Source organism: Stegastes partitus, unplaced genomic scaffold, assembly GCF_000690725.1.
Source record: "Stegastes partitus isolate 25-593 unplaced genomic scaffold, Stegastes_partitus-1.0.2 Scaffold1722, whole genome shotgun sequence".
Lineage (NCBI taxonomy): Eukaryota > Metazoa > Chordata > Actinopteri > Pomacentridae > Stegastes > Stegastes partitus.
The window spans coordinates 39,442-62,399 of NW_007579453.1; the positions used below are offsets into that span (position 1 = coordinate 39,442).

Consider the following 22,958-nt stretch of genomic DNA (forward strand, 5'->3'; position numbering starts at 1 on the left):
CGTTTTATTTATATATTGCCAGGAAAGAGAACTGAGCGGCGCCAAGAAGCTGCAGGGGAAGAATAAACGAGGGCTGTGGTCAATATATTGTCATCCTGCTCAGCATGTTGTCTGAACAAAACAAGCGAGACAAACATAAGTCATCTCAATGCGGTGAGAGAAAATGATAACAAGCGTTTGTGCTGATGAAGTCTTCTTTTGTAAGACACCGAATCCCTATCAGCTAATCAGGTGCTGGCCTTCACACTCCTGAAGTGAAAAGGGCAAAACAAAAAACAAAAACACTGATTTCTACCAGTGGAGTATCATCCTAAAAGTCACGTAAGAACATTTCCAGAATCTGAGTTTTCTCCTCTAGAGTTAACAGGTGTATAAGCAGTTCTATAGCACCTGGCAACACAGCCACATGCAATCACACACCGTATGAGTAAATGGAAAAACCCACAGTGACTCTGAATTCATAAATTCATTCATGAATGTTGCAGAAGCCTTTGTCAGTATTTTATGGTGCAGGAGGTGCTGATTTTTTACAACTAGTCATCTACAGCTCCTACATGTAGTTTTTGATATGTACAGTACGTAAGAGAGCGTTTACAACTTGAAGACGTTGCGTTTATCTAGGTCAGCTGAGCTAGATTTGGAGTTGTCAGCTTTCTGCGCAACTAAATAGGTCATGCTAACGAGTGGGGGGTTTTGACAAGCCTCTCGTACTCCATCAGTTCTCACCACAAAACATTCTCAAGACTGCTGATTCTCTAAAAACACCCTGACTGCTGCTTTAAGCTGTAACGTTGAGTTGTGACGGCGGCGATCACAGTCATTTTTGTTGAACGCTGTGCGGAGCAATAAAAGGGCACGATGTTATGTAACACTGAGGTGATATATGTACTGAGAGCTAAACGCAGCCATGTATTGGAGTATTGGGGAAATCTAAATGTAGAGAAGAATGTGTGGTGATTACAATACGCTGCGCTGTAGACGGAGAACTTCACAACACAATTATTAACCCAGAAAATATAAATATAGATGAGAGTCCAAGGAGATTTTATGAACCCAATGCATCCGTGCAACCAGCTCCATAGTGATACTCTCACATGCCCACATACACAAATCTGGGTGTTGCTAAGTGGCACAGTGGAGGCTTAATTTGAAAATCAAAGTGCAAAGTCTGCAGCTTTTGTCTGCCATGATGCAATAGTGGGCTTCCTGTCCCCAATTTAGGAGCCACAGCTTATAAAAAAGAAAAAAAAAACCCCCATCAGTGGTGGAATTAGTATATATAAACGTGCACAGGACAAGTATTCAGTAAGTGTCAACATGGCTCCTACAAGTATCATCACCGTGACGACCGTCCTCCTCTGCATCATGCTGGGCATACTGAGTTCAGCTCCAGCTGCCCGTAAGCTAATTTCATCACATTTAACTGCTTTGTCAAATGCAATGACAGTAGATCTGATATTGTACTGAACTGTTAATGATGTGTGTGTGTGTTTGTGTGCAGTGGCTGCTCGGAGACCATCCTGTTGTACAAAATACCAGAAGGATCCGCTGCCAGTCCAGGTTTTAAGAGGCTACAGAGAGCAAAACGACACAGATTTCTGCCGCATCAAGGCAATCATGTAAGACTTCCAGCTCCGCCTGCCTTCAATTCAGTTTCTCAGTATCATATCTGAACATGATGGTCACAGCATGTCAGAACGTTTGGGTTGGTGAAAGCTAATGGTTGCATTTTATTCTTTAAAGGAAAAAAAAAAAGTTAAATACTCTGGTAATTATTTTGTGGGAAGCAAAATTGATGTTTCTTTTGAAAAACAAATTTGAACTAGTTTTAGATTTTAACATTTTGCTGTTTGAATTCCAAAACTCTGAACCAGTAGCCGTTTGGTTTGCTATTGGAATCAGTTGTGGTTGCATGTGATTCGTTTTTATTCTGTCGAGTCTTTAAGCCTGACAAAATCCAATCACATTCAAAAACAGCTGGACACTGAACCTCATTACTTTTTGTTTTCTGACTCAAATGTGTCCGTAGCACAACGTATCAAAGAGCGTGAAATTCTGAAAGCATTCATTCCTACTTTTCAGATCAGATTTAAGTTACAAAATCATTTTATTTTGAAATCCTTGGTTGAGTTTTGTTACTACAAAACTATTTACTGATGCATTTAAAAAACCTGGATTTAAAAAAAAGAAAAGAAATAAAATAAAAATAAAATAATAAATTACTATTTTTCCACAAAACTTGTTGAAGTTACTCAAAATTAGTTAACAGTTTAGTGTCAGTACTGAAACTGACGTTATCAAAGAGGAGATATGATTAGATAAGATAATTCTTGTGCTACATATTGCTCAGAAAAAGAAAAAAAAAAGATTCTTTTTGCATTCCTGATAACGTTTCTCTCTATTACAGTTTCTTCACAGACAGTAAGGCGAAGGTTTGTGCCAATCCGAAGGCTGAGTGGGTGAAGAAAGCTCTGGAATACCTCAGGTATGAGATTTGACTCCCTTTAAACACCAGCTAGCTTCAGTTCAGACATGGACCTTAAATCAGGGCAAGACTTTTTTATTTATGAATGAACAGGGGTTTGTATTGTGGGCCTTGTGAGTAAAAACAACTTTTTGTTGTTTTTTAAAGTACAAGACTGAAGAATCTGTCCAAACCCAGCCCAGCTGCAGGTGGACCTCCACAGGTTCCACGTGAAGAGCCCTCATCTCCTGATGAAAAGGATTCTTTCTACACCGCAACCGAGTCCTTCCTCAACGACACAGACAGCTTTAATTAGCTAAACCCCGGCTATTGCAGAAATGTCGGTTTGATGGAATGTTTGAGGATATTATCTTTCAGCACGAGATGTCGCTCGTTACTTCTGCAGCTTTGACCCTAATGCTCCATTATGAAGGCTTTATAGGAACCAGAGGGGAACAGGTTCAAGAAAAGTGATGCAGATTACTGGCTCTGTCACTTAAAGAATGTTTATAACGATCTCTAAAATGATCTACAATGAATAATCTCTACTTTTTAAATCTTGTTTTTGCACTTACGCTGTTTTATTTCCTGCTATGGATCTACTACTTAATCAAGTTAATGTGCTGAAATATAGACATTATCATAATTCTCATAAATAAATGGACTCCAACACTGTCGTCCACATTTATTTAATCAAACTACAACACTCGAATGTGTCACGCAACGTTCACCGAAAGTAAATAATAAGTGATTTCAAAGCAATTAGCACTTGTAATTTATCTTCTACATAACGACCTGACTGTAGGACGGAGACCCCCTTACATCACTGAAGGATACATTAAGGTTGACAACTAGTGCAAAACAAGTAGACCGCTGCTCCAGATGGTGTATATTTTAGTGGCACGATATGCGTGTCCATACTTAGAAAAGGATGCAGGCAGCATATCTGCTGGAAGGTGTCTGGAAATGTTTCGATGAGCTGCTCTGACCTCTGAGCTCATGCAAATGCATGACATGAGTGACAGGGAGGCAGTTTCTTGCGCTATTTCAGAATAACACCCCAAGGGGTTGGTGGCCCGGTCAGACAAGGTGACTCCCTCACTGACAAAACTCCTTTAATGCAAAGTGCACTGCAGTCATTATATGCACCCACTAGATGGCAGAATTAATCTGTGAAAGAGCTGACTTTTGACTTTTGTGAGATGCAATTATAAACAAACACTTATTTTAACTAATCACACACCAACAGTTGCTGTAGCTGTTCTTGTCTATATTGAAAGCGGCATTGAAACACGCACAGCTTGCATTTGAAAATAGTTTGTGAACCTTTAGTCTAACGATAGCAACTAAAGATAATTAGAGTCTGGGGACCGAAATAATGAAACAAAGACTGGACATGCGGTTTAGCGAAAAGTCTGACGTATAAAAAATAATATTGCTGTTCTCAAGATGCATCTCCTGGTTTGATCCATGCTCACAAAAAAAAAGACTCCGAAGATTTATGACCAAGAATTGTTGATTTGCATAAAGATCACAGAGTAATCTCAAAGAGTTTAGATATTCATCAGTTCCCACTTAGAGAAACTGTGTATTAACGGAGGTGATTTACTCCTGTGGTTACTTTCCTGAGAAGCGGGCGCCCAGCTAAGATGACTCCCTTCGGCACAGTGCAGAGTTCTCAGTGAGGTGAAAAAAATCAATACATAAAGCCAGAGGCCGAAAAGAATCATTGGAGTTGGTTAACATCTTTGCTCCAGAGTCTGCCCTACACAAATCACGGCGCACTGCTGCATGCACACGACGGTTCGTCCAGGAGCACAGAATGAGCGGTGGCTGAAAAATATGAATGAAATGAATAAATGAATGAAAAATAATGCTGTAAAGGTGAAGCAGGAAGAAGAGAGCAACTGTGTGCTGTGTGGTCTAAACAGGTTGTCATAATTAGTAGGAAAGTGATTTCTCAAGTTTATCAAATTATCTTTCAGGATCATTTCAGGACAACTATCTGCCACCTGAAGCTCAGTAGAAGCCGTGTGATGCAGCAAGACAATGACCTTCAACACTGAAGTGAATCTCCTGAGGACTTCAGAGAGAGAGATCTGACCTTTAGGAGCAGCCCAGTCAGCACTCAGAGCTTAACCCCTCAAGCATTTGGCTAGTTTTTGGAAATTTCCACCTGAAAAAACATCCTCAGATTTAGTTAGTGACAGCTGCAAAAAAAATGTGAGACCAGAATAAATAAATTCAAGCTGTGTCGATAACAGATACTTGAAATACAATATGTCTTCTTATGCTTATCACAAGAGTAAAGTGAGATAAGAAAAACTGCAGCAAAAATCAATATTGTCATTCCACCTTAACCAAATAAGAGAGTAAATGGTAACAAGTTGTCACCTGCAACTCTACCAGAACTGATGTAGCAGAAATAAAGCACAACAATTTTTTAAATATGATTTTCAAAAAATAAAAGTACACAGCCCGGTCTCGGTACAAAGACCTGTAGAAACAACCAATGCTGTGGAATGACCTCAGGAGAGCCGCCTACATCCTCAGAATACGGCTGAGCTGAGGCAGTTCTGCACAAAACAACTCAAATTCCTTCCAGAGATTCATTTACTTGTTCTGTCATCACTGTAAATGTTCAATGTATCATAGAAAAAGGCACATTTGTTTAGGCACATTTTGTTTGTATGTATTTGAAGAGTTCATTTGTAAAAACAGACAACTTTATCTTCACAAACCTTCAGAAAACCCGCTTTTCCATCGTCTACCTGAGACAATATCAAACAAACTTAAGTTATCTCTATTTTTGTCATGTCATTTCTACTGGGTCAAACCCACTCAACTTCAGTTTGATTGATATTATCTCGAGCAAACAACAAAAGAAATATGTTTTCTGAGTTATCTGTTTTTGCAAATGAACTCTTCATTTGTAACTTAGATGAAGTTTAGATGACATTTTTTTGACATACTAATGCAGAAAACCGGGTTTGCATTTCAATATACACCAACAACAACGACAAGTGTGGATAGATGACAAAATATTTATTTAAATTACTGCAAAACAAGACAATCTTCATTTTTATACCTTCAGTTTCTGTTGAGCCTTGTTTCACAAAGAGCATGGGAATAAAATTACAAAGAAAATGGTCCAACAAACAAATAAATACTGCCAATATTAAATATTAAATATTAATAAAATTAGAGGACTTTGTTTAAATTATTTGAAGATATCAGTCTGTAGGTATTTAGGAGGAGAAGGAGGAGGGCTTCCTATGGACTGGAGGTTGAAGGGGCAACAGTCGTCCTCTTTGCTTTGCGGGCCTGCCTGTAAAACACACCAACAGTAGATGGTTAAAATAACAGTAGTTTGTGCTATTCCTCAACAACACAACACAAAACTCCAATAATTACTCCATTCTGGACACTGACTGATATGACAGCTACTCACTCTAGCTCCTTGATCTTCTCAAACACCCAGTCCTGTCTCCAGTGGCTGCACACTTCTCCCTCTGAGGTCTCAAATCTGGGTAGAGAAAAGACACAAAGTAAGAACTTGTATTTAAACGGTAGAACAACTGTGACTGTATTAAGGTTTTGAACACCACTCTGTGCCATAAAATGAGGAGCTGATGCTTACATGACAGCGCGGACACATGGCAGGTTCCTCCTCTGGATCCTGTAGCCGATGATGGGAGCGGTGATGTTCGTGACGCTGACCTCAGTGCAGCACTTTGATATCTTCATTTCTGTTTTTCAGGAAACAAAACAACAGAAATCGTTACATTTCATTCAACATTTAATCAAATCAAATGGTCACACCGAGCTACAGATTCTGCCTACTTGGTGCGTCAGAGCTGTGAAACTTACCGGAGGCTGTCGCTGCCATCACCAGAACCCCGGCGAGGAGGGCCAGACATGCCAGTCTTCTGATACACAGCTGCATGGTTTCTGTGTGAGATGTTCCAGAGGTTCCTTTGCAGAAGCTGACTGTGTGATCTGGCAGATGGAGGCGAATGATCTCCTCTGACCAGACCTCCAGCTTTTATCCGATGAAAAGAGGAACCAGGAAAAACTGACCGGACGAATTGTGTCTCTGGGTTTTCGACAGAGTGTGCGTATCAGGGTGGGGGAAAGGATGTACTCGGGTGACGCTACAGACGCTCATTTCCTTTTTTTTTCGGAATTTCATCATGGCATTGGCAAACACTGAGGCCACTGCGTCGCTGTTCTCAAGAACGCTCTTCTATGACGTTTTCCCAGCATTATATTCCATCTCAAACGGTCAGGGTCTTCCTGCTTGACCTTCTCTGAACATTTGCTTTTATATCTATTAACTCTGACTATTTGAGAAATGTGCTCACATGTAATTCAGAAAACACCATCAGTTCACTTTTGCATTCTCAGTTCATGTGTGCTCCAAGACGGGGCTTTTTCATGGTTGCTTTAAAGTTTTCTTCAAATTTCAACTCAGCTATTATTTACAGATTATTTGCTGTACCTGTCTAATATTACTGATTTTAAATCATTGGCCTGATCAGAAATAACAGTGAACATTTCAGACTTTCAGGTCCTGAGATCCTGTGATTCAAACACAGCTTCCAAAAAAACGTGCTGAAAGTGGGTTGATGAAAAATTTAAAAATCTATTCCTTTATATATATCTCAAAAAGTATTTGATATATTAAGCTAGAATTTCACAAGTAGCTTTACTTGTAAAAACAATTCAGGCAAATCAGAGATAGTCGAGTAAAATTGTTGCGGTGATGCTAAAATGTGATGATTTGAGATGGAATGATCCAAAAGGAAAGTAACAATTGAATGGAGATGCTTAAAACATATTCACAAAGTAATGCACCTGCTGTACTCATATACTGGTAGCCTTTGTTTAGTATTCTTAGATTTATTTTAATCATATTCTGTGTAAAGACATGACAAGTGTACAAACTGACTGCATGTGTTTCTGTGTGTTGTGGTTGCTGGGATATACTCCACCCTTAAACAGAATAACCAGGAAAAGAGAGCAGATAAACTGGATTGATGGGTCTTCATGTTATAATGACAGCAAAGTTCTTCTCTAACCCGACTAGTAAACCATATATAAGCTCTGTCTGACCATTAAACATTAAAATGTTTGCATCTAAACCCTGCTGACTTCAGCAATAATGTACATGAAGCATCATGTGCTGGTCACTTTGCCCAGTGTGTCATCCATCTCTCACTTTCTATCCGCCCTCTTTGGTCATGCTCCTTACCAAGTGGCAGAAAAGGGGAAGGAAGGAGATCCCAAGGCCTTCCGCCGCAAACCACACATTTCCGAGCATCCTCCAGCCAAATTTGGTCATTTGTCCCTGCATGTACGGTCACTGCAGCTGCAAGTCTCGACATGTTCATGGAGACTATTTGGATTTAGCTAAAAAAGAAAGCAAAAAAAAAACTAAGTAGAAATGCATATCTTCATACAATAAATACTTTTTTTATTATATTTTCATACAAAACTGCAAAAAAAAAGGCAAGAATGTGGGTTTTTGCAGTTATTTCCCAGAAGACACAAACTAGTTAAAACAAACGACTGCGTTAAATCATTCATACATTTTACAAGTTTTGCTTTATTTGAGCACAATTTATTAGAAATTGTTCTTCTTAAACTAACCTGTCCTTCAGAGGAAGTTAGAGTTGTATTCATGACCACTAGAAATTCCATCGCTGTAACTCATCTCCAGTTACAAATCCATGACAGATTTTCACCTCCATGCTGGATTCGAGTGAACAGGTAAAGCACAGGAATCAGATTCTTCCACGCAGCCTACTTTAGCACAAACACAAACTGCATTCGAACCACCCGAGTGATCACAGGCCTCCACTCTTGTCTACGTTCAGTGAGTTGTATGAGATTGTGATGCGACTCCTATCATGTTTTTCTGTCAGCCCGGAGAAAATTCACCGAAATAAATACATGACACCAAAATGCGAACAACACAGTGATTGTGTTGTTGAGTTTTGATGTCGCGTCTTTTAGCAATAATTGCAAAAACAGGTTGTCAAAGAAGCCGAACTTGTCATCACAGATTCTTTTTTTTTTCGGTATGATTTGACGCTGCCCAAAGATTACTTTCACAAGAAAGACATGCCTGGAAAATACCCCACAGGAAGGAACACAAGCACTTTTGCTTCATTTTGGAGAAGTGTGTACAGGGCTTGACTGTGTGAGTATTTTTAGTCTGTGTCTGATGGGTTTAATAGGATCTTGGTTTTCAGTATTGATACGTTATCGAGGCATGTCACGTAATGCAAACAGAAAAAGAAAACAGCAAGGGATTCATGTGTGCTGCTCTTATGCATTGAGAATGCAGCAACAAAATAACAAGACCAGACAGCCAACGGTAGCATCAAGTAAAAAGACTTCAACACTGAAGAAAAGACAAAAAGCACAGCATCAGCTGTTGGACCTGCACACTGAGGTTTTAGTTGTCGTATCCTCTGTGTTTTGTTCACGTTACAACAAAGGTTGCTTTTCATCATTCTAACCAATGTGTCCTCACATTTTCACCTCCCTATGACCCAGAGATGATTCCCCCTACACCATTGTGGAGGATCTTCTAATTCCTTGAATGCACCTTCAGGAGACGAAGAGCAAGGAACCTTCTTGAGGAGAACAAAACAAGGAAACACAGGTGAATATGACCTGTTACACCCTCGCTGGGAGAGACTTCTAACACTTTTGACATCAATAAATGCCAATTGCTGAAGAAACCGTGGTCAATGAGCTGGTTTCCATTGCAGGAACTTGCAGGCTGTTGTAGGGCATCCTGAACCTTTGTGTATGCTCTGACCCTGTGACATTCAGGGGCCATGTTGGTCTCAGTACTGGTTGATTAAACTAAGGGAAGAAGCTATTGATTGGTTTAACTCAGAGAGATCAACAAGTGTTTTTTTTTTTTTTTTCTTTGAACTCTCATTGTCTTTTTCTCTCTAGCATCACCATTAACAATGTAAATGTGCCATACTGCCCTCAGGTAGGTATTATTTGTTGTTCTGGTGCACTTGCCATGGTCGAAGTTGTCAGATCCTACTTTGCAATAAACAGACCGATCCTATAAACTTGCGTGGCACCTCATGCCTACCCTGAGTTCCTGCAGTGGCAGACCACCTATTACTATAAATCCCTGTCAAATCTAAGATCCACTCAACTATAAGATATTAAGATCTCAGAAAGCTCAGAAAGTTAGTATTGACTCCTACTCTGCACCTCCTCATCCTGCCTTTCTTAGTTTACTTGGTTAAATGTCACCAAACAGTCATTTTAGATGTTGCAATTCTTACATAAGGACTATTTTTAGGTTGGTTGCTTTCAATAAACGTCCTCAATGATAACCCATTATATTATTTAGAATCTGATCTGCAATAGAAAAAAGATGCGGCCACAAAATCATTTCATGGCCTAATAAATGTTCCACTCATGTGAAAACTACGTTGTAAAAATAATCCGTATTCAAGCATGAGAAAACCTCTTGCCATGTACAAGCTACTGAAGAGTCAGCATTTAAAGTCAGCTGACACAGAAACTCCTTTACAGGATTTGGTGTTTTTGAATGAAATTCCTTGTCAGTAAGAAGCAGAAGTGGGAACTTAGAATAAGGAAGGAAGCATGAACAGTGTGATCGACTTCATTAAAGCCAAGAAACATTTTTGATTTCCGAATTGAAAGAGAAAATTCTGCTTCTTTATGCAGCTCATTCACTCGTTTCTTATTAAAATCTTACATCAAGGTTGCTGGTCTATGAAATCATTGCCGTCACTGTTTGCTTTTCATGTGTGTACGCATGAGGACTCGCCAAATTGAACAACCCAGACAGATTGCTATATACAGTGTCATGACTTCTCTAAAATCATTATCTTTATGGGCTCCAACTTGCTGCCAAATGACGGGACAATATGCTGCGATACTTAGAACAACCTTAAAGTGAATCATTGCACCGCAGAACTCAGCAGTTTGTGGCACAACTATGGGACGTATCTGTTATCATTCCAGCGTCATGCAGCAATAACAGACTGCCATTGAGGAGAGAAAAGATAGAATCAATTAAACCTAATGGACCCATCTAAAAATTTCTACTTACACCGTCATTTTAAAAATCGACAGCGCCGTCAGTCCTTTCTGACTACAAGGTAATTACCACAGAGGCACTGCAGCTGAGGAGAAATATCTGATCTCACTTTAGAGGTTTAATCTCATTTTAACCAGGATTAGCTTTTATTGGGCGATATCTCTCCTCCTGCCCTGCTTTATCAAATAAAACAGTCTCACTAGTCATTTGAGTCGTGTGCATAAAAGTGAAACACCCTGTCTGCATCATCGTGTCACTGAACGTGTAAACTAGTGATGCCCTGTGCCATGCATGAGTTAATAAAGCTGTAAAACGAATGTCTATGTTCTCTTAGGAGGATTATAAAGAAAGAACGAATGACTAGTTTGAGAACATATATTCTAAAATTGTTGAATTCTCTCAAAATATTATTTCTTTTTCTTGGCTTTTAAAACAGTAAAATGCTGTATGATTATTACCCCCCCCAAAAAGAGCTGAATGACTGTTTTCTGATCCGTCACAACTATGTGTGAGCTTTGGTTCGGTTTATAGACACAAAAACTACACAGTTGAACCTGCAATATTTTTGTGTCGCCAATTGGAGGCAGTGTCAACAAGCTGTGAATACAACACTAATATGTTGTCACCTTTGAATTTGATTTGGTGAAGTTACAATAGTTCCTTAGTTAAGTCCAGCAGTTATAGAGAAACATTTAAATTCAATCTGAGTTGCATTTCTGGCCACCTGACAAATCTAAGTCCAATATTCACTGCCTTTAGCTTTGTGTTTGGTCTCTTGCTATCTGTAAGGGGGGCATCCGGCTGTTTACCAGCTAAGCTATGTTCACCAACTAGTCGGAAACCATATCTGTTTGCTGTTACCTACAAGTAGGTCATGTGTCAAGGTTGGGTTTTTTTAAAAGGTAAAAACAGTCCGCTATGCCTTAAGACCCACTGCAGCAGGCTGTATCATCTTTTTTTATAGTCAGTTTTTTTCCCCTCGACCAACAAGAGTTTTAACCCTTTAGGGCTCCTTAAGAATCTTGTGAAGCACCTAAAAGCTTTGTTTTAAATATTTGCATGAATAAAAAATGGTCACTTTTCCTGTGATGGACTGGAAATCCCCCTTCACAGCTACAATTCAAATTTTCTTTAGTGAGTCGAACATACGAGCCACTAAATACAATAAATCATGTTCAGTAGGAGTCTTGTTCATTTTAATTTCCAAAACCAAGCCTGCAGAAAATGTATTGGCCACCTTTTTTGTTACCGCTCTTAAGTTTTGGTGGGTTTCCAGTAATTTTAGTGAAGTCAGTGGCTTGTACGTAAGTTAACAACAATATTTTAACCTTTTGTTAAGACACATTAATAAAACTGAAATTAGAAAGTAGACCCTCTGCAATGTGAAAGCAGTGACAAGCAAACATAGATTGAGGATGTTCTTAACGTTACACAGGGCTATAAATGTTTTTAGGTAACTTTTCAGGCTATCTGTGCTACACTGACCACAAATGCAGTATTTCCTATCTGGTTTGGGGTTTGAAGCATCCAATAGTCGCTGGGGCGTGTTAAGCACAGGCCAACGAGCCACAGCAGCAAGGGTGAGATATAAGATGGCAATTCTGCACAAATGGCAGATAAATAGATACATAACTGCAGGTCATTTTCAGCATCAGGTATTAAAGCTTCCCTGGAAAACCCAAATCCTGAGATGATACCTCCATCATGCCCTGTTGGTCAGCATCTCTCAGAGTTTTTGCAGAGTTTGACTGTGAAAAAAAGAACCTGCATATTGCAACATATACAGTAAAGAGAGAGAAGATTAAACTGCAACATCCTGCACTTAAATTCCCCATATCATTCTTTTTTTCTAAGTAAAGTGTAGCAGAACTACTCTGGCGTTAAACACAGATGTGATTAAACTAACACATCAGTAGACTCTCATTTCTTCCATTTCATTCCCCCACTTAATGAAACTCAGCATCACAGAACCCAGTAAACTTTGTCCTGGTTAACTCTGAGTCAACCTTGAAATATTTGCTCTGACTTGCATCCATCTTTACCGTTGCTGATTTCCATTCCTTTTACTCACCGATAATCTTTGCGTGTGCCGGCTCCATCTGACATTCAGGAAAACTGCAACCATTCTACATAATAAACTAATCCTTGTAAAATATATAGAGTTTCTTTTAATTCTCTTCATACATGGGTATAAGAATTACAGATGGGTGACAAATTAAAGGAAAAACCTGAACACTTGACCCCCACAGTGACGGGGTCTGATGGTTCTGGTGGCGGCTATTTGGGTCCACTTGTTGCCTTAGAGGGGCTCAGTACTGAGTTGTTCTGAGTGATCGCCTTCATCCTGTAATGAAACATTTCTGTCCTGACGGGAGCGGCCTCGTCCAGGATGATGATGCCCTGACGGCACTGAACGGTCACTGAATGGTTTGGTTAGCATGAAAACGATGTGAATCGTCAGTTAGGACCTTTACAGTCACTAGATCTAGGCAGGGGACACCCTGGACAGGTCACCAGTCTATCACAGGGCTACACTTAGAGACAGACAAGCAAGCACACTCACATTCACACCTACGGACAATTTAGAATCACCAATTAACCTCAACATGTTTGTGGACTGTGTGGGAGGAAGCTGGAGAACCCGGAAAGAACCCACACTGCACGGGGAGAACATGCAAACTCCACGCAGAAAGATTCCGGTGCCCCCACCGGGACACGAACCGGCAACCTTCTTGCTGGAAGGCAACAGTGCTAACCAACTGCGCCACCCTGCAGCCCAAAGTGTTATCAGCCCTGGGACCGTTGCCCGGTGCGGGAAGGGACCAGCTTAGCGTGGTGAGCTATCGCTATCTTACTAAACACTTTGGGTTGATCATTCCCCCTATTTGTCACTCATATATATAGTTAAAGTAGTTGTCTCCTGTGAATCCCTTCTTTAAAGCCATTAACTATAAGTATTAATTGATTCAATTGTGAATAATTGTTCATATTTCAAAAGGATCAGAATCCTTGTCACCTGATGTTGAGCAGGACATTTTGGTAATTTAAGTGTGTTAAGCAAGAAATACATTGACCACATGAGCAAGTTAGCTCTTGTCTGACACTGTCCGTCAAAAAACTCAACTGGAAACCCAGCCAGGATTTCGGAACAGAGTGAAATGTCTCCACTGCCATGCTTTTTTCCTCGCTTGACACAACGGGTGACCACAAACCAAGTGGGTTTCAGTGGAATTTGCTGCATGTCTCTACATACGTGCTGTTGTGTATAACCTCACATTTGCCTGCAAATGCCATGAGGTCAACATGAGCGAATCTATTTTGCCTCTTGCTTGCATTGCGGTTGCAGAAATGAGAACAGCAGCATTGGTAGCATAGAGAAACACTCACCTCAAAAACCCAACAGTAGAAAGCTTCCGTGCTAGAAAGTGAGACAGGCAACAGTTGAGCGCTGTAGGAATTTACCTTTATTGTATCACAACTTAAATGTTTTCCTTTCGTATGTGGGTTTTGTTTTAAGACCCACGACATTTTCTTTTTTTATACTGAACCAGTGGATCTTTTTTTGACTCATAACAAATCTAAACTGAACAGTTTATATACATGAATTCAAAAAATTTTATTAGCTGCTTTGTCGAACTATTAGGATTTTATTTTATTTTTTTAAAGACTAAAAGTTAGCTGTAAAATTGGTCTGCGTAGAAAGATGCCAACAAATATGTTTTGGTCCATTTAAAAAAGCCACTGATCCTGTCGTAAAATGATTTTTAGTGGCCATAATAAGTAAGACAAAGTGTTCTGAGACACAGGTATTACGGGCACAGGTACTACAAGTGTTTTAATGTAGTCATTTGAAATGCAAATCTTAAATATATACATAGACCACATCCTATTGCAGTGGAAAATACACTGACACCCTCAGACCACCCATTATGAGTGTGGAAGGACGAGCACCGCGCTGGTGAGCTGTTGTGGGAGGAAGTTTTATACTCGACTTTCCAATCTTGAGTGCATCTGTGGGTGCAGCGTGCTTGCAAGCAGCATAAACGAACGTCGACTGAGTTGGTGGTCTTTAAAAGCAGCTTGCAGTGCAGACTACACTTCACATCTGCTCCAGCTACAGACACACAATGACAAGTCTCACCTTCATCTCACTTTTACTTCTCGCCATCATGGTGTCAACGGCCTCAGCTCAAGGTAAGAACAATGCGTACATTTTAATGCTTGAGCGTTTAGTTTGTTTGTGTATTATTTAATATGTAAGGATTATGGCAGTAATTGAACATGTCAATCTTGTGTTTTTATTCAAAGGTGGGATTGGAAACTGCTGTTACAAATTTGGACACAAAAGAATCCAACGAGACCAGCTGAGGAGTTACTACAAAGAAGATCCAGCGTCGTGTCCTTTACGTGCAGTGGTGTAAGTCGCAAAACTAGTTTGTCTTCAAGTGGTCTTTTGACACATAGTAGTTCACAATTACCTACAGAGTTTTGAATAATCATGTCGTCTTGCTGCAGCATGTCACTAAATGTCTGATTTTTTTTGGTTGTGATTTCCATAGATTCACTACAATCCACGGAGTAAGACTTTGCTCTGACCCTGCGGTGGTGTGGACACAGACCAGCATGGCCTATCTGGACGGAAAGAACTGGCATCGACAGCATGTCTTACAAATCCTCCGCCAGTGACTGCACACTGACACGAAATGTTAGCACTGCTGAACTTAAAAGACGGACTTTGAATGTTTTTCTATACCCTACCTTACCTAATGTTAATGAACTAATAACGACCTCTATTGTATCTTCCTTTTTTTACATGTGATTTAAATGATGTTTATCTGCATGAGTGTAAATATGTAAATAACTTTCATTGTATTTTATTACTAACGTACACTGGTGAATAAAAATGGTCTCAAAGTAATGGCTACGTTTTGGTGTTTTGGAAGTTTTAAAATAGATTGTTGTCGAGGTGTGTGTCCAGAGGAAATCTATACCATCTGTGACTCGGCATCTCTGCTCATGTCGTTATCTCTTCTGTTTGTGTGCGTCATCGCCACAAAAAGATCACAAAAGATTCATTGATGTTAAGACGATGAGCAGTAAAAGGAGATGGTTGAGATTTCTCAGAGGTAACATGAAAGCCTCGACAGACTAGACTGGATTCCTGTTTTCAAAATGTTACTTAAGAAGTATTACCAATAAAATTCACTAAAAAGGAAAATTGCCCAGTGCCCTCAATAAGTGTTACATTTTTAGACATAATTTATTAGATCATAAGCAGTGATGCACTATTGAGTAATTAGTGTGTTAATGTTGATGTACTATTAGTGTCGGCAGTTGAATCTTTAACAAGGTGACGAGGCCGTCATGTGTTTCCAATTTGTAAAATAACCAATAACTATGGCTGTAAAAGTAACCGAGAGAATGTATAAAATGGCAAGCAGGGCACATTTACAGTGCACTTTTTAGCAATATTTGAATAAATGTACATATTTTTTACTTGCCCTCAACAATTTTCCAAAAATAGTCCAATTCTTAGCTACATTTTAATATATTTAAATATAAGAGAGAGGAGAATAAACGGCTGTATGCCGCAGTTTATTTTAAAACACAGCGTGGTGAGTCCTTAATAGAAGCCTGTCAGCTCTGATGTTCTAACTATAATGTTCTCTGTAGTACTGTGTTAAAGATAGCTCCACTTTTTATTTTTATTTTTATTTTTTTTTAAATAAAATATGATAATCCCAAAGCACAGATCTGAAATTTTAGTATTTTATGTCATCTAAGGCAGGGGTTCTCAACTGGTCTCACCCTGGAACCCACATTTTCCCATGGTCATCAAGTCGTGACCCACTTTTTTTTAGAATTCAGTATTCAATATATTTTCCTGTGCAACATGCATTTCAGAGCATATAACCATGCATAGTAACTGAACCATGACCACTGCATGTACAAAACTGCACAAAATAAATAAAGGGCACAAAACAACATGTTTTCACTCCATTTTGAGCAAATTAATAAGAAACTAAGGAGGACCATGACACGTGCATGTACAAGAGTGAATAAAATAAATATCAAAACTACTCGAAAATAAAGTTCTGGCCTAATCAGGTCATTTGTTGAAGTTAATGAGACAGTTGGTGCTCTACTCCTGATTAGAGTTTCAGCATCTGGGGTGACAGTAGACAGAGATCATGCTCAGTGTCCAACCTGTTCCTCTGCTGTGACCTGAGCTGGACCAAGGTAGAGAAGCCACTGTCACAGCAACAGGTTGAGCTGAATGGTAAGATTGTTTTAACTGCAGGAGTGGTGAGGGATGGATACTCAGCCATCACATCGCTGCACCACAAGTGGGAAAGGCTGACCTCCCCACATCTCTTTCTCAACGTCTGATCACATGACAGCTCCACCGGCTGATGCTCTCGTGCAGCCACATTTCGTTGCCAAACAGTTCTGCGTACAGGGAGTTAGTCTCAGAGAGGAATGTGGCCATTTCTGATTTAAGTTCATGACAACACCTCGCCCTTCGACAGCCAGCGGACTTCTGAGTGCGCGCAGGCTTCGACGGGCTGGAAGTGGTGGGACGCACAGGCAGCATTTTGGCTACTAAGACTTATTTTTCAGACGGGGGGGTGTGCGGCTGCTGAGCATTCAGTCCGACCGTCATCACACTGCTGTATCGGTATTGGTGGCGGCGGCGGCAGGGGGGAGGTGGGAGGAATATTCGGAGATCAAAATTGATATTCCGATTCCAGCACAGCGAACGAATAGTTGGGTATTAGGCTATCCTAGTATGAAAATCCACATTTTAAATACTCTGGGTCATATTTGTGCTTTGCCATCTTGCATGCCAACATCAACACAAACTTAAAATGAACGTCGAACAAAATATGGTTACCATGCCTGTCAAAATAAAAAATAAGTCGCACATTATATATTATTTAATTTTGACCAGCTGTCCGCGACCCACCCAGAACAGGTCCGCGACCCACTTTTGGGTCGTGACCCACCAGTTGAGAACCCCTGATCTAAGGTATTCCTTTACAACAACTGTATTTATGGCAAGTGTTTATTCTTTAAGACAATGCTTGTGCTGCAGGGTTTCATTACAGGTGCAGACAGAATGTTGGATCATGCTGTTCTATTTTTTTGTATTTAAAAATAGATTAAAAATTACACGTCTCACCAGACAAGTCTTAGTCACCCAGAGATGCTCTCTAACCGTACCATAACCTTTCAATTCCCCTCTCACGACACAAAAACCACAAAATAAAATGTCAACTCCAACACAAACATTTTATTAATCAAAGTCTGCTTATCTAATTTCTCACGACTATGTGTGAGTCATTTGTGGCGTTCTCTGCTCCATCATTTTTACCAGCTCTAGTGGCCACCACCATGTTCCACCTCCCCTCACTGTGAGGCTGTGACATGGTGGGCTTCAGGCTGACCAGGTGGAAGCTTCAGGGGCTTTCAGTTAGCATGTTTCCATCATTTAGCGGCAGTAGCGCAGTGATGTGTCATTCTAAAAAAAGAAAAAAAAAAAACAGACATGCATTCAAAAAGACACTCTTTACTATGTGTGGGCTGAAAGAGAAAGTACCACTCGTTCTCACTGTGCTACAGTTGGGGGAGGTTGGAGGGGCTGAGAGTAGAAGAGGGGTTTGAGGTCGGGTCGATGCAACGTGTACTCGAACCACAGTGCAATGGGTTTTTCCCACTATTTGACTAAATTAGTGGCCCACTGTTGTTGCCACGTGCAACACTGAGCTGTGAAGCGTTTAACTGCAAACATAAACTACAACTTAATCTGTAATTAAACACAAGTGTGACGATAGTACAACACATATATGTAGTACAAGTATAAACCTAGTGGTATAGAACTATTGTTTTCTATCAGCATATCTGTTGATGTTGAGTCATTATTTTACAAAGTGCTGGATTTCATTGCATTTAAAGGATGAGAGTAGAACACAGAAGTTGACTATGAGGGTCATGAAGCATTTTAGAAAGTGTCTTTTCTGGGGATGTAAAAAAAATCTATTTTTGACTTTGGATTATGATTAAAAGTGACATCTTAAATAAGCAGATAAGTATAATATAAAGCAGTGCTTGGGACACTAGTTATGTGAGTGTCTGCTTGTAACTTACACTCCGGAAGAGGCTTTTTGTTGTGAAACCATGAGGCTTTGTCTAAATCTTATACTTTCACATAGTATAAGATTCAGACAAAGCCTCGTGAAGTCATGTGAAACTTTTATTGTGTGTGTGTGGGAAAATGGTTGCAAGAAGACAAATACCTTCCTATAGCTTGGTGTCTTCAGTTTGATGTGGTGTGGAACTGAGAGAAACAGTATGAAAGTGTACTTCTTCCTCCTGATGGTTTCACCACAAAAAGCCTCTTCTGGAGAGTGCATTACAAGCACACACACACACACACACACGTAGCTAGTGTCAGAAGCACGGCATTATATTGTACTTATCTGCTTATTTAAGATGTCACTTCTAATCATAGTCCCAAGTCAAAAATACACTCTTGCGCACATCCCCAGAAATGACACTTTCTAAAATGCTTCATGACCCTCGTAGTGTCAGAACAACTTCTATGTCGTACTATCATCCTTTAAATGCAACGGAATCCATGCAGGCCTGTTTTGCCCAACAACCTCCTCTTTATGCACACACTGAATCAAGCTTTTTAAATACTCCACGATGCTCACTATGTTGTCTGCCAGTAGCACACAAAGAGTTTCAGATTCCAGATTCAGTTTCAGACCCAAGAACAGTAGCTGCAAAACCAAAACAACGAGCTGAAAGATGCAAAAAATTCTCCATTGAGCCGAAGAGAACTGCTGTCCTCGACGATTTATCGTAGATTCATCTCTATAATTGACACCTTTTACGTCATACGCGGTCATTTTCTTCCATTTTTAATACCAATTTGTCATCAAGCAAAAAAAGCTTTCCTCTAAGCTACTGTGTCCTTTTCTGGTTGCACCCACATTTGTGTGTGGTCAGCAGTTTTATCACACATTTCGTGTTCCATAACTGCTGACAGATTTCATGGCAATGTGTTCAATGTTCTTAGAAGAGAGGAAACAGTCCACCTATTGCTGCTCTGCTGCGATAGACCACCACTAGCATACGTTTTTTTCACAAGCATGCACCTGCTCGAGTGAGCGTTCAGGATGTGGTGGTTGGCGTAGTATTGCAGACCCACAGTTTCAGATGAAGCCAAACACAGCCCAGTAACAATAATTTTACACAGATATGCTCACATTGTTTACAACACCACTGTTTACCTTTAAATATAGTGTGAATTTGCTCTCTTACTGACTTTAAGCAATGGTTTCCACCAACATCTGTCCATTAATATATATTAAAATATGAAAAATCAGTTGCAATTATTCATCTACTTCATTTATAGTAGAAGAACTTGTTCCGGCTTGTGTAATATATTTGACATGCGCCGATGTTTGTCACCCACAGACCAGTTTTTGTGGCATCTTGTGTGCGTCACAGCAAACACGCTGAAAAGATGTTTTGATACGCAGAGAAAACACACTGATTCTAAAATTGATCATTCTTGAAGGCAACAAATAATTAGAGCAGTATCTCGCATTTTCCAATATGCCTCAAAGGGAAATTGCATAATTATCACAGCAATCACGGAGTCTTTTTCTCTGCACATCACATCACCACATCAAGGTCAGGTTCAGATTCGGCACCAAACAAAATACAAAAACGGGTTGTAATAGACAGCCAGTGGTGACCTGCTCAGAAGCAGGACTCGTGTAGACCAGGAGGATCATTGCAAACCTTTTACCTGTTTCATTATTTTAGGAAGAAAAAAAGCATTGGACATCAGAACAAGCACATAAACCCATAACTGTTAAACCAGCCGTGTGATAGTTCCCAAGCTAATCTAAAATGACTGCAATCAATGCAATTTCATAATGTAGAGTTCATTATGTATTTATTATATACTGCATAACTGATGGAAGTACTGGTGCTATAATATTTCATGTGCAGTTTGAGTTGATAGTTGCTGAGCTGAGGTAGCTGAGGAAGATATCCTGATGTAGGCCCCTATTTGAGGGTTTGTTGGTTGACTTCATACACGATGCAGACATGCTGCAGAAAGCAACATGCTCGCTGGCGTCACGTGTTGTTGGCTGGTTGGTGAAACTCTGCTTCTTGGCATCATGTCTAAGTCAGCAGGTATTTAACGGGTTCACACCTGGTGACCTGACGCTTGTTTGCACCTCTGGACTGATGCACAAATCCATATTTAAACAATTTTCTTCACTTTGGTAAGAAAGGTCAAAGGTCAAAAATAAAATAAAATAAAATAAAATAAAATAAAAAATAATGGCCAATATCAGTTGTGTTGCTATGTAGTGGCTGTAGATAAGTCAGGTGGAATCTAACGTGCAGTAATGGCCACTTGACAAATCAATGGGCCACAATATTGATATGAAGTTGCCATTCAGGTCAGCAGGCTTGCCGCTGTGGTTTTGCATAAGCTGCTGCAATGCAAGTCTTGCTGCCGAGTATATTGTTTGATGTGGTGAGGATGGCATTCAAGGACCCAGCATATGTGCAAGACTTCAGCAGTCTTTGTAATTCTAGTGAAGCCAGACAAGAATTGATGGACTACAGCACCAAACATCATGTAACATGAATACTGGGTTCCATTAGAAATGGTCACCCAGCTGTTTTGGGTGCTTGCACACAACTATAATCTTGTACATACAGTATCTCTGTACATACACATTTTATATATTATTACTTAATCAGCTGACACTGTTGTTAATTCCAACATTTAAGAATATATCTGCAGTTTATAGCAGTTGTTGTGATGTTTGTATTTATCTAGGCTGTTATTGTTGTGTAGGTGTATGTTGGTGCTGGTTTCCTTCCTGCGTGTTTGTTTCTGGTATTTGCATGTAAACACACTGAAGGCTACTAAGAAGTAGAGTTACTAAGAACCAGATTTGATGCTTTGTATTCGTCTCCATGCTCCGATTATGTTCCATTTGTTTATCACACAAACACAAAATTAGTTGAAAAGTATTTTATTGGCAACTAATAGCAGGAAAGCTCCAAATATGTACATTGTTCTTTTACATAAACACACACTTAAAACAACAAAGTATACTCATAATATATTAAAATATATAAGATATTGCAGATATATAAATTTAATATAAACATTTGTTAACTGTGGTCACTTTGATTAGTCTTGTGATCTCTCAGGCACGTTTTTTCTGCCCCTTCCTTCCTCTCCTGTGGTTTTTCCTCCTTCTGTTCCTTCCTCTTCTTTTGGATCCCTTCTTTGATGTCACGGTTGCTGCTGGTGTCATGTCATCTGTTGATCCTTCTTGTTTCTGTCCCACCTCCAGCGACGACGTTCTATCCTTGTCCACCTTCGCCATGGCTCTTTTTGCCCATTCGCTGTCCGGGTCCGAGCAGAGTTTGTTTCGACGCCTCGTCTCAAGCCTGCAATTGATTGTGAGTCGTTAATGACATGCTGGGAGTACTCAACTTAGAACAAAATCATTTCGTCTCACTTACATCTAGTAAAATCTAGTCATGCAGAGAGTTGGTTGAGATTTTAAATTTTCCGAGCTCAATGCACAGAAAATCGGCATTTAAAAGTGACCACTGCAGCATCATGAAGTGTTAATGCGCACTCAGCTCTTGACATTTTACAATTTTGAACAGGAATGAGGAATTTCAAACTGAATTCACATTTTTATACTCAAATTTGAGCCACTGGGCTTCTCTGAGAAGTCGGAAATTAATCAAGCATAATATGAGACCACAGCATAAGTGACCACTGCAGCATCTCTTTCCAGACAGGGTTTCTGTTACTCAACAATCAACAATTCTTCCTCATTAAAAAGTAGTTGCATATGACAACTGCTGACTGCTAGAGTTGTGAATTATTGGGAATGACAGACACACTTTCTGGAAAGAGGTGTTTTTGTTGACACTGTTAGATTTGCAGTGCTTAATAAATTTACTACATTTAAATTTATTTATATATTTGCTGTAAGTTTACTGCAGGATGACTTACAGAACTGCTTTGATGGGGCAGACGCCTTCAGGCTGGATGGTGTAATTCACAATACGATTAACTGGCACTTTGGTGGTGGACCACTGGAGACAACAGTTCCTCTCAGATCCATGGGCTAAAAAGGTCACAGATAGAAAAAGACAGATTAGGTACCATTCATTTTACCGTGACAAACATTCAGATCTCACTATTCTGCAGTACTCACTTGCATTGGTGAAGGTCACCCATGTGGTGAAACAGAGGAGAGCAGCTAAAACCAGGCTGAGCTGCATCTTTGGAATTACACCTCGGCTTTGTCCTTCAGAGGT

General features: G+C 39.8%; 3 protein-coding genes across 4 annotated transcripts; 2 read left to right on the forward strand and 1 right to left on the reverse strand.

The window, feature by feature from the left end:
- The first annotated feature begins 1,272 nt into the window (after window positions 1–1,272).
- On the forward strand, window positions 1,273–3,141 carry LOC103372259 (C-C motif chemokine 20-like). Its single transcript, XM_008301855.1, has 4 exons — window positions 1,273–1,399; window positions 1,502–1,619; window positions 2,408–2,485; window positions 2,633–3,141. The coding sequence occupies exons 1-4, from the start codon at window positions 1,318–1,320 to the stop codon at window positions 2,778–2,780; spliced, it is 426 nt and encodes a 141-aa protein (XP_008300077.1). The 5' UTR covers window positions 1,273–1,317; the 3' UTR covers window positions 2,781–3,141.
- An 11,374-nt stretch (window positions 3,142–14,515) lies between these two features.
- LOC103372261 (C-C motif chemokine 8-like) lies at window positions 14,516–15,489 on the forward strand. The gene is made up of 3 exons (XM_008301858.1): window positions 14,516–14,765; window positions 14,880–14,988; window positions 15,131–15,489. The coding sequence occupies exons 1-3, from the start codon at window positions 14,699–14,701 to the stop codon at window positions 15,255–15,257; spliced, it is 303 nt and encodes a 100-aa protein (XP_008300080.1). The 5' UTR covers window positions 14,516–14,698; the 3' UTR covers window positions 15,258–15,489.
- Window positions 15,490–21,630: 6,141 nt separating this feature from the next.
- On the reverse strand, window positions 21,631–22,952 carry LOC103372260 (eotaxin-like). 2 transcript variants are annotated; one of them, XM_008301857.1, is made up of 4 exons: window positions 22,856–22,952; window positions 22,651–22,765; window positions 21,886–22,070; window positions 21,631–21,852 (listed from the first exon to the last, which is right to left on the reverse strand). In XM_008301857.1, exons 1-4 carry the CDS (start codon window positions 22,920–22,922, stop codon window positions 21,824–21,826), a joined length of 396 nt encoding a protein of 131 aa, XP_008300079.1. In that variant the 5' UTR covers window positions 22,923–22,952; the 3' UTR covers window positions 21,631–21,823. The 2 variants fall into 2 exon arrangements, with proteins under 2 accessions (XP_008300079.1, XP_008300078.1); XM_008301856.1 differs by having other exon boundaries at window positions 21,631–22,070.
- Window positions 22,953–22,958: the final 6 nt, after the last annotated feature.